Source organism: Sphaeramia orbicularis, chromosome 19, assembly GCF_902148855.1.
Source record: "Sphaeramia orbicularis chromosome 19, fSphaOr1.1, whole genome shotgun sequence".
Classification (NCBI taxonomy): domain Eukaryota; kingdom Metazoa; phylum Chordata; class Actinopteri; order Kurtiformes; family Apogonidae; genus Sphaeramia; species Sphaeramia orbicularis.
This window is the reverse complement of record NC_043975.1, coordinates 7,376,231-7,388,015: the sequence shown is the minus strand read 5'-3', so window position 1 is coordinate 7,388,015 and position 11,785 is coordinate 7,376,231. Positions and strand designations below refer to the sequence as shown.

At 36.9% G+C, this 11,785-nt stretch overlaps 1 protein-coding gene across 3 annotated transcripts in view; it reads right to left on the bottom strand.

The window, feature by feature from the left end:
- LOC115410706 (putative pre-mRNA-splicing factor ATP-dependent RNA helicase DHX32) overlaps positions 1-11,785 on the bottom strand; it is a 29,906-nt gene that overhangs the window by 10,895 nt on the left and 7,226 nt on the right. For all 3 annotated transcript variants that reach the window (XM_030122469.1, XM_030122470.1, XM_030122468.1), the window contains 5 exons: positions 8,633-8,826; positions 5,000-5,372; positions 2,963-3,202; positions 822-915; positions 560-709 (listed from right to left, as the gene is read on the bottom strand). In XM_030122469.1, the coding sequence (XP_029978329.1) occupies positions 560-709; positions 822-915; positions 2,963-3,202; positions 5,000-5,372; positions 8,633-8,826 (1,051 nt within the window). The remainder of the gene's footprint in view (positions 1-559; positions 710-821; positions 916-2,962; positions 3,203-4,999; positions 5,373-8,632; positions 8,827-11,785) is intronic.

Here is an 11,785-nt window from a genome sequence, read left to right as displayed (position 1 = left end):
TGTGTCTGAATACTTCTTTTTTTTGTGTGTCTGAATACTTCTTTTTTTGTGGTGTCTGAATACTTCTTTTTTTGTGTGTCTGAATACTTCTTTTTTTGTGTGTCTGAATACTTCTTTTTTTATGTGTGTCTGAATACTTACTTTTTTTGTGTGTCTGAATACTTCTTTTTTTATTTGTGTCTGAATACTTCTTTTTTTTTATTTGTGTCTGAATACTTCTTTTTTGTGTGTCTGAATACTTCTTTTTTTATTTTGTGTCTGAATACTTCTTTTTTTTTGTGTCTGAATACTTCTTTTTTTTTATTTTGTGTCTGAATACTTCTTTTTTTTTATTTTGTGTCTGAATACTTCTTTTTTTTGTGTCTGAATACTTCTTTTTTTTATTTTGTGTCTGAATACTTCTTTTTTGTGTGTCTGAATACTTCTTTTTTTATTTTGTGTCTGAATACTTCTTTTTTTTATTTTGTGTCTGAATACTTCTTTTTTTTTGTGTCTGAATACTTCTTTTTTTTAATTTTGTGTCTGAATACTTCTTTGACCACAGTTGACTCAGTCTAACCTGGTCTGTCGATGAAATCACACTGTCCGAGGCCGGCGATCTCCATCCTTTTTAGAAACAGGACAGTAGGTGTGATGTTGGACTCCAGGATCTGAGAGGACGTCTCTGCAGGAAGACGAGGTTCCTCTGGATACAGACAGAAACATTTACCTGATGGAAGGAAAAAAGAACACAATCACCACAAAGTTAAAACACAAACACTGACTGTGACCTTTGGTTGAATAGGTGAAGCGTCGTCCAGGTGACGGACGCTCAGACGGACCTGTCGGAGCGGACAGCTGCCTGCGGACGTCCGCCTGACACCGGCTGATTGGCTGAAGCGTCTCAGAGTTGGCTCTGATCCTGGGATTGTACACCTACGAATGGAAGGCAAATGAAAACAGGCACATTTCCCATTTAAGGTACAGACGGGGACAAATTAAACCTCAAGAATGATTTTAAGGCTGTTGAATCTCCTGTATTTACTTTATTTTCCTAATGTGTTCTAACACTTACATGTCAGGGATCATTTAATTCAGGAAAAAGGTAATTTAAAGTCCCACATTATCTGAGAATCAATGAGTCCACCACAATATTTATTTATTTATTTATTTAACTGAGAATTCACACAAAACCTCAAGTGTTTTTTTCTTGTACTTTCATAGTCTTACACTTGAATATACAATTCATCTGGTATATATTTTCCGTAAAAAACAACCAAAAAAACCCCATGTTGATTAAAAAGGTATTAAAACCTTTAAACCTGAACTTTTTCTAGGATTACAAACTCTAAAATTTCTAGATTTGATTCAGTTTAAAACAGCATAGCAAATATTTAAAGCAAGACATAACATTCTTCCAAAAAAAAAAAAAAAAAAAAATACAGAAATTGTTTTCAGAGAGAGAAGGAGGATATAATCTAAGAGGGAAAGTGAATTTAAAAATGCATTGTGTCAGAACAACTGGAAAAAAGAATGTGTTAAATTATGGAACAGTAACAGATGAAATAAAGCGAAGTAAAAGCAGAAATCAATTTATTTATTTTATTTTGATTTTTAAAAAATATAATAATAACACTGGTCAATAACAAATTCATTGTTTAAGTTTTTTGAGCTGCTTTAGGATAATTTTGGTGTGCTGAATCCAAAAATCACATTCATTTTGCTCAATCAGGTCAACTTTCTGAACTATGCTACATATTGGCTTTTTAACATTTTTGCTTACATTTATGGGCATTTTCACATCATATGATACAAAATTCTTTCATATTTCTTGCAATAAACGAGTTCTGAAGATTTTACTTTTGCCAATTTATGATTCATGTTTTTTTTAATATTACAGGTGAATGAAATGGCTTCGACTAGAAGATCTTGCAAAAATAAGCCTGACGTATTCTGCTACATCTGCGGTGAATACACCATTGTACCTAACAGGAATCAAGTCACAAGTTTCATAAAGTGTGCTTACCAATCTTATTTTGGTATTAATTATTATATTTTGTGAGAAGATCAAATTTTTTCCAAATCAAATTAGCAAAAAAACCTGACCTGATTAAGAAAAACAGATGTCATTTTTGGATTTAGCGGTGCAAAATGGTCCGAATTCAGTTGAAAAAACCGAGACAACTTGCAAAAAACATTTTTTTGTAACCCAGTGTAATATATAACAAAGAAATCAGTTTAAAGGAATATATAAAATACAATTTTTACAGAAATATAAGGATGAGGAACAGCAGTTTAACCCTGGATGGTAATGGAAGGGTTTGAAGAAGGAAATCCAGCTGGACTGTTTTGTGCTCTTATGTTTTCTATGGTTTGTTATAACTTATGTTCTTTTTCAGTGACTTGGTGCTGACCTCTTCTTTTTTTATGGATCGTATATGTTAGTTATATAAATGTGGGGTACGACAGTATAAACTCAGCTTTTTCCTGCTCCATTTTGGACTTAACACCTTGAGGAGCCACAATGAAGTAGTTCAACTTTGTGTTCTTTGCCTTACCTTTGAATTTTGTTTCTACTTATGTTTGAAAGAAACTTTAACTTCAAACCCTTGTAAAAAAAAACAACAACAACAAAAAAAAAAAACAGGCATGTTTAGGCATAAAAAGTTCCAGGATCCTTTATATTGGTTGTTCTTTATATTGTTGTTGATGATGATGTAAATATGTAAATAATATTACATTTTAAATCCTAATTCTATATTTATGTAAATATTTAAATAAATGCCAAATTTCTTATTATTTTCTTTACATTTTAATTTTTTCACTCGTTTGTGTTTTTTTTACTACCCGTCTTTCTCTCTGCGCTGTATTTTTGCTGCTGTAACTGTGAAATTTCCCCACAGTGGGATAAATAAAGTCTTATCCTAGCCTCTAATTTCTTACCGATCAGAAGATTTATATGACAAAAAAAATCCTCATGTACCATTTTCTTCTGGACTCCTGTGTCAATGATGAAGTTGACGGACTCTGCCGGCCACCACATGTCCTCCCCTTGTGGCGCCGACAGGAAAACCCTCCTGGACATTCTGGCGTCCGGTTCCTCTATCAGGATGGGCAGTAACCCTCGCTGGGGCGGGTTCAGAACCACAGGAACCATCGGACCCAGCTCTGCCCCCAGCCTGGTGCCTTCCCTCTGGAGGATGCTCCGGGCACAGTCAACCTCCTGAAGATAAAGCAAAAAAATACTGAAGATTAACCCTTTCATGCATGAATTATGAGAACTTCAAGATTTTTGAACTCCAGACATTGGTGACCTTGAGTTTGACCCTTCAAGGTCACTCAAGGTCATGAACCCAAATGAAAGTCCATATATGACTTCCCATCAGTGCTCAATAGTAACTATATTGATATCTGTAACCATGTCTGTGTTACAAACCATCAAAATATTGAGCATGAGAAGTAAAGGCAAATGTTTAATATTTCAAAAATTCAACATCAAAATTTCTTAAAACTGTACAGAAAATTTGTAGACAATTTTAAATTAATCTGACCAGTAGTTTAGTCAGAGCAGATGTTTGAAGAAACTGCTAATGAAGAAGAGTATCTATGTAATGTTCTAAATCAGGGATGGAAGTAGTAGATTATAGTCATTGTTGTTACTGTATTAAAGTAAAACTGCTGAGAAGTCATACTTTTTAGCATAACTTTTTGGCAAATTTTTTAATATTTCAACAATTTGTCAAAAATTCAAAACTGTGAATGAAGTTTGTAGACATTGTCCTAAGGAAGACACATAGGACATTTGAAATGAATCCAACCAGTCGTTTCAGAGAAGAAGATTGTTGAAATCTAGACATCAGTGACCTTTAGTTTGACCCTTCAAGGTCATTGAGGGTCAAAGGTCATGGACCCAAATAAAAGTCCAAATATGACTTCCTATCGGTGCTCAGTAGTAACTATATTTATATCTGTCACCATTTCCATGTTATAAACCATCAAAATATGGACCATTATAAGTAAAGGCAAATGTGTAATATTTAAAAAATTTGTTGAAAATTCTGAAAAGTGTGAACAGCCTTTGTACAGATTGTCTCAAGGAACTTACAAATCAAATTTGAAATTAATTCAAAAATTAGGTTCATTGGAGAAGATGTTTGAAGAAATTGCAACGAAGAAGACAATGCCAAAAAAAATGGTGACGAAAAAGACAGTAAAGAAGACAGTAAAGAAGACAGTAAAGAAGACAGCGATGAAGACGACAACAACAAAAAAAAAAAAGTGACAAAAAAGACAGTAATGTAACAGTGACAAAAACGGTGACTTCACAGTGGCTCATGGTCTATCGGCTCATTAGCTAATAAATAATACACTTCCCATAACTGGCCAATAGCTGATGAAGACGGCAACGAAGAAGACAAAAATAAACAAAAAAAGTGACGAAAAAGAAAGTAACGAAGATGGCGACGAAGACGACGATGGCAACAGCGACGGAGAAGACAACGAAACAAAAGTGACAAAAAAGACAGTAAAGTAGACTGCGACTTCACAATAGTCTGTCAGCTTGTTAGCTAATAAATAATACATTTCCCACATCTGGCCAATAGTTAATAAAGACAACAATGAAGAAGACAACAATGAAAAAAAAGTGACAAAAAAGACAGTAATGAAGATGGCGACAAAGATGGCAACGAAGACAGTGATGGCAACAGCGACGAAGAAGACAAAGGAAAAAAAAGTGACAAAAAAGTAAGATGGCGACAAAGACAGCGACTTCACAATAGCTCATGGTCGATCGGCTGGTTAGCTAATAAATAATGCACTTCCCACGACTGACCAATAGGTGGCAGTGTATGGGATGGTGCACTGTGTTGGCTGAAATGCAACTAAAACAACCAAACCCTCAAATATACAAGAGAACAGCTGCAGAACAGAGGTCCACTGTAGTGACACTAGGCATGAAAGGGTTAATGGTTCAACGACTGAAATGTAGAACTAACTAAATAAATGTGAACTTTGTTACCTCTGCTGATGCCAAAAACACAATCATATCTCCGTCCTCTTTGGTGCGGTGGATCTCCAACACCAGTCTGAGCGCTGAGTAGAAGTGGTCTTTGCTGCCGCTGTTGCTATGGACGACCTCGACGGGACAGGAGGCCTCCAGGCGGATGAGCGGGACGTCGCCGAAGTGGCCCAGCAGTTTATCGGTGAAGGGGGGGGCGGCCAGGACCACCACCCGGAGCTTCGGCCTCTGCAGAAGGACGTCCTTGAGGAGACCCAGAAGGAGGTCCGTGCTCACCGTCCGCTCATGGGCCTGGTCAATGACGATGACGCCGTAATGTTCCAGAAATGGGTCGGACATCATCTCTCTGAGCAGCATGTCATCGGTGCAGTATCTGAGACGAAGGACGGACAAGATGAAGACACTGAACATCTACTGAGGTCACAACTGTAGGTTCTGTGTCAGTAAAACTTCTGGAGAGACACTGAGGCATATTTTATAGATATCGTTCCTTCTGCTAAAGTCATTTTATTAGTGACCTCCAGTGTTGTTTTGATCTAATATTCAACGTGTACATTTCAACGTGTTCAACAGTTCTGAAGGATGTTCCTCACATTCATCTGTTGGAGAGAAAAAGTTTTGTCTGTGATCAACACAAATCTGAAAAGGAGAAGTAGGCCTACCAGAAGAATTAATGAGATCAGAGGTATTTCTGGGACAAGTATTAGCAAGATTGAAAGTAAGAAAAATACTGTAACCTGGAGGGGAGAAGAAGAAGATGAAGAAAACGAAGAAGAAGAAGAAGACGAAGAAGAAGAAGACGAAGAGAAGAAGACGAAGAAGATGAAGAAGAAGACGAAGAAGAAGACGAAGAAGAAGACGAAGAAGACTAAGAAGGCGAAGAAGAAGACAAAGAAGAAGATGAAGAAGAAGAAGACAAAGACGAATAAGAAGACGAAGAAGAAGACGAAGAGGAAGAAGACGAAGAAGAAGACAAAGAAGGTGAAGAAAACAAAGACGAAGAAGAAGACAAAGAAGACGAAGAAGAAGACGACAAAGAAAAAGATAAAGACAAAGAAAAAGATAAAGACAAAGAAGATGAAGACAAAGAAGATGAAGAAGATGAAAAACAACAAGAACAAGAAGAAAAAGAACAGGAAGAAGGAAGAACTAGAACAAGAAAAAGAAAAAGAAAAAACAAGAAGAAAAAGAAAAAACTAGAACAAGAAGAAAAAGAACAAGAAAAAGAAAACGACCAAGGAGTACAAGAAGAACAAGAACCAGAAGAAAAAGAACAGGAAGAAGGTGGAAGAACAGAGAAGCGTCTCCAAACTCAATCCTTTTCACTGTTGTATATTTCCTTTAGTTTGTTCCATATCTGTAGATCAGACGTGGCTGATATCAGATTACTTTTATAGACATTTTTCATCTGATGTTCTTCTGAATCAGATGGTCTGATACTAACAATGTGTTTCATCTGTAAATAATTCTATTTTATGACTTTGAAGTGGTCTGGAGTTTGAACAGCCTTTGGCCCAGCTTCCATTCAACAGGTTTATTTGAGTCATTTAGAGTTTTCGGGCGATCTGAACATTTGTTGCATCACACATGACTTATATAAGAAAGCTTAGATAAGACCATGCTTTTGAATGAGGGTCTTCGTATCAGACTGTGTCAGATATTTAGATTTTATAAAAGCAGAGGCACATGGACATAGAGGGTACAGTTGACTCAAAAACTATTGAGTTTTCATCTCAGTTCTCAAAACTTACATCACACCGTAGTCAACAGATACATAATTCCTGCTTTTTACTATTTTAAAGATTGTTTTTCTTCTTCAGCTACACAAAGATTGTAATGTTATACACAAAAACCAGATAAATCTAACGACTCATCACATGATAAATGGCAGAAGGAAGGCTAGTCTTGGTCAGATACTGGGTGATTTATTGAAGTAAAACCATGTGACAAAAAAAAAAAAAAAAAAAGAGAGAAATCCTTGTTTGGTGACGATGATAAGAGTTCATTCACATCTGAAATATGAGCCAGACACACTGGTTTTAGGCTAAAAACGATGGAAACTTGTGACTGAATTTGAACACTAGGTTGTTTTTTTAAAAGCTTTATCTGTTTTCTGTTGTGTGAACTCTTCATTTTAACAGTAACTAAAGCTGAAAGACAAAAAGAATGAAGAAAAAGTGCAATATTCCCCTGGAAAAATATAAACTACAAGAAAATAGGAAGACTAGACAGATCAATAAAACCATTTGTATCATATTTGCCAGTAGAAGTTCTTTTGTTTGGGGGGGGGGTTTCAGTATAATCATAAATCATCACATAAATCACATAAATCATGTGAACACTTTTTGCAGGAAGATCTTTAGTAATTTTAAAAAAGTTACACTAAGAAAATGGGAACACTGAAGTAAAATGGTAGGTGGGTTGAATGAAGAAAGAAAGAAAGAAAGAAAGAAAGAAAGAAAGAAAGAAAGAAAGAAAGAAAGAAAGAAAGAAAGAAAGAAAGAAAGAAAGAAAGAAAGAAAGAAAGAAAGAAATCTAACCTGAAAGAAAGACAGAAAGAAATCTAACCTGAAAGAAAGACAGAAAGAAATAACCTGAAAGAAAGAAAGAAAGAAAGCTAACCTGAAAGAAAGAAAGAAAGAAAGAAAGAAAGCTAACCTGAAAGAAAGAGAGAAAGAAAGCTAACCCTAAAGAAAGACAGAAAGAAAGAAAGCTAACCTTAAAGAAAGAAAGAAATCTAACCTGAAAGAAAGACAGAAAGAAAGAAAGAAATCTAACCTGAAAGAAAGACAGAAAGAAAGAAAGAAATCTAACCTGAAAGAAAGACAGAAAGAAAGAAAGCTAACCTTAAAGAAAGACAGAAAGAAAGAAAGCTAACCTTAAGAAAGAAAAGAAAGAAAGAAAGCTAACCTTAAAGAAAGAAAAGAAAGAAAGAAAGCTAACCTGAAAGAAAGAAAGAAAGAAAGAAAGCTAACCTGAAAGAAAGAAAAGAAAGAAAGAACCTGATAGATAGATAGAACGATAGAACGATAGATAGAACGATAGAAAGAACGATAGAACGATAGAAAGAACGATAGAACGATAGATCGATAGATAGAACGATAGAACGATAGATAGAACGATAGAACGATAGATAGAACGATAGATAGAACGATAGATAGAACGATAGAACGATAGAACGATAGATAGATAGATAGATAGATAGATAGATAGATAGATAGATAGATAGATAGATAGATAGATAGATAGATAGATAGATAGATAGATAGATAGATAGATAGATAGAGTTTCCAGTGCTGCTCCACTGGTCCAGTTGACAGTGGACCTTCCAGGTTCCTGGACTCTCATGTCCATTTAAACTGGTTCCTGGACTGTCATGTCCATCCACTCATCCACTTCCAGTACAGACCTGAGGACAGTTTGTCCACTTCCAGTACAGACCTGAGGACAGTTTGTCCACTTCCAGTACAGACCTGAGGACAGTTTGTCCACTTCCAGTACAGACCTGAGGACAGTTTGTCCACTTCCAGTACAGACCTGAGGACAGTTTGTCCACTTCCAGTACAGACCTGAGGACAGTTTGTCCACTTCCAGTACAGACCTGAGGACAGTTTGTCCACTTCCAGTACAGACCTGAGGACAGTGTCGGAGCTGCAGCAGGTCTCCAGGGGGATGGTGTAACCCACTTCGTGGCCTATGTTGACGTCCATCTCGTCGGCCACTCTTAAGGCCAGGTCCACGGCCTGCTGCCTGTGGGTCTGCGTACACACCACCATGCCGTGTTGGTACTGAGCAGACAGACAGAACTCTGCGCACCACTGAGGAACCTGCAGAACAACGCTCTGGTCAGTTTTCTACCACTGGGTCATATGACTCAGGGTGGTGTTGGCAGATACTGGGGGGGGGGGGGGGGGGGGCAGGGCAGAACAAACACTGACAACAGATCTCCTATGGTATTATCGCTCATAATGTAAAATTGCTTTGGCAGCATGTAGCGGCTCCGGCGGATCAGGGCTTAGCGGCAGGAGGTCCCCTAACCCCCACCCACCCACCCACCCAGACCATTGTCAGGCAGACGGACGCACCGACGCTCAGACAGACCGACACTGACACAACAGCATGTGCTGAGCTGGGCACGCTCACATATGTTCACAGAAACATGCACTTAGGTGGTTTTAGAAGAACCCAGTCCAGTTCAGGGGTCACAAACACTGAACAAAAATATAAATGCAACACTTTAGTTTTTGCTCCCATTTTTCAGATAATGAGACAATCCATCCACCTCACAGGTGTGGCAGATCCAGATGCTGATTAGACAACAGGATTATTGCACAGGTGGGCCTTAGGCTGGCCACAATAAAAGGCCACTCTAAAATATACACTTTTACTAGAAGAAGAACAAGAAGAACAAGAGCAAGGAAAACAAGGCAAACAAGAAGAAAAAGAACAAGAAGAAAAAGAAGAAGAACAAGGCGAACAAGAAGAAAAAGAACAAGAAGAAAAAGAACAAGGAGAACAAGAAGAAAAAAGAACAAGAATAAGGAGAACAAGAAGAAAAAAGAACAAGAACAAAGAGAACAAGAAGAAAAAAGGACAAGGAGAACAAGAAGAAAAAAGAACAAGAAGAACAAAGAGAAGAAGAAAAAAGAACAAGAAGAACAAGGAGAACAAGAACAAGAAGAACAAAGAGAACAAGAAGAAAAAGAACAAGAACAAGGAGAACAAGAAGAAAAAAGAACAAGAAGAACAAGAGCAAGGAGAACAAGAACAAGAAGAAAAAGAACAGGAAGAAGGAAGAACTAGAAGAACAAGAAAAAGAAGAAAGAACAAGAAGAACAAAAGAAGACCAAGGAGAACAAGAAGAAGGAGAACAAGAAGAAAAAGAACAGGAAGAAGGTGGAAGAACTAGAAGAACAAGAACAGGAACAAGAAAAAGAAGAAAAAACAAGAAGAAGAAGAAAAAGAACAAGGGTGTATTGGCTGGTCCAGGGGGTCAGAAAACCAGTCAGTATTTGGTGTGACCACCATTTTCTTCACGCAGTCTTCTTCATGAATTCTCTGAAACATCTTTGGAGTTGGCTTATGGTAGATAAATGAACGTTCAGTTCACAGGCAGAAGCTCTGGTGGAGATTCCTGAAGTCAGCATGACCAGTGCACATTCCCTCAAAACTTGTGACACCTGTGGCATTGTGCTGTGAGATAAAACTGCACATTTTAGAGTGGCCTTTTTCTTCTTGTTCTCTTTGTTCTTCTTGTTCTTGTTCTCCTTGTTCTTTTTTCTTCTTGTTCTCTTTGTTCTTGTTCTTTTTTCTTCTTGTTCTCCTTGTTCTTTTTCTTCTTGTTCTTTTTTCTTCTTGTTCTCCTTGTTCTTTTTTTTCTTGTTCTTTGTTCTTCTTGTTCTTTTTTCTTCTTGTTCTCCTTGTCCTTTTTTGTTCTTGTTCTTTGTTCTTTTTCTTCTTGTTCTCTTTGTTCTTCTTGTTCTTTTTTCTTCTTGTTCTCCTTGTCCTTTTTTCTTCTTGTTCTTTGTTCTTGTTCTTTTTCTTCTTGTTCTCTTTGTTCTTCTTGTTCTTTTTTCTTCTTGTTCTCCTTGTCCTTTTTTCTTCTTGTTCTTTGTTCTTTTTTCTTCTTGTTCTCTTTGTTCTTCTTGTTCTTTTTTCTTCTTGTTCTCCTTGTTCTTTTTTCTTCTTGTTCTCCTTGTTCTTCTTTTTCTTCTTGTTCGCCTTGTTCTTCTTCTTTTTCTTCTTGTTCTTTTTCTTCTTGTTTGCCTTGCTCTTGTTCCTCTTGTTCTTTTTCTTCTTCTAGTAAAAGTGTATGTTTTAGAGTGGCCTTTTATTGTGGCCAGCCTAAGGCCCACCTGTGCAATAATCCTGCTGTCTAATCAGCATCTGGATCTGCCACACCTGTGAGGTGGATGGATTATCTCAGCAAAGGAGAAATGTTCACCAACACAGATTTAGACAGATTTGTGAACAATATTTGAGAGAAATAAACCTTGTGTGTACAGAAAAAGTTTTAGATCACAGGTGTCAAACATGTGGCCCAGGGGCCAAATCTGGCCCACCAAAGGTTCCATTCCGGCCCACAGGATGAAAGTGCAAAAATGAACCTGAACAGTCCAGGTTGTCCAAATCCTTGTGGTTCATGTTCCACATACAGACCAATGCGATCTCCAGTAAAAATAACAACACAATAACCCATAATTAATGACGACAAGATTTCTTTGTGAAAAATTATGTGGAAAAAATGATGATGAACAACCTGAAATGTGCAATTTGAACAATATTCTGCCTGTTCCTAAATGCTTGGTGCATTTATGGATCCACTGTGACCTGTAGTTATGTTAATAATAAGAGATGGAATATTGTAGAAACTGTTCAAATTTTAGTTCCAAACTCCAAACTTTTAACAATAATCTGCCTGTTACCAAATGTTTATGGAACACTGTGTGTAATGTACATGTATAAATAATAAGTCGAGGCATAATATTGTTGAAATTGCACTAATTTTTCAAATGAAATTCCAGTTTTTTCAGGTTATTCACATCTTTTTTTGTAAAATGTAAATATTTTCATAATTTAATGTTTTTTGGGGTTTTTTTTTACCTCCGCCAAGGAGGTTATGTTTTTGCCAGGGTTTGTTTGTCTGTCCGTTAGTGTGCAACATAACTCAAAAAGTTATGGACAGATTTGGATGAAATTTTCAGGGTTTGTTGGAAATGGGATAAGGAAGAAATGATTAAATTTTGGTGGTGATCGGAGGTGGGGGGGCCCACGGGGGGGGGCCAC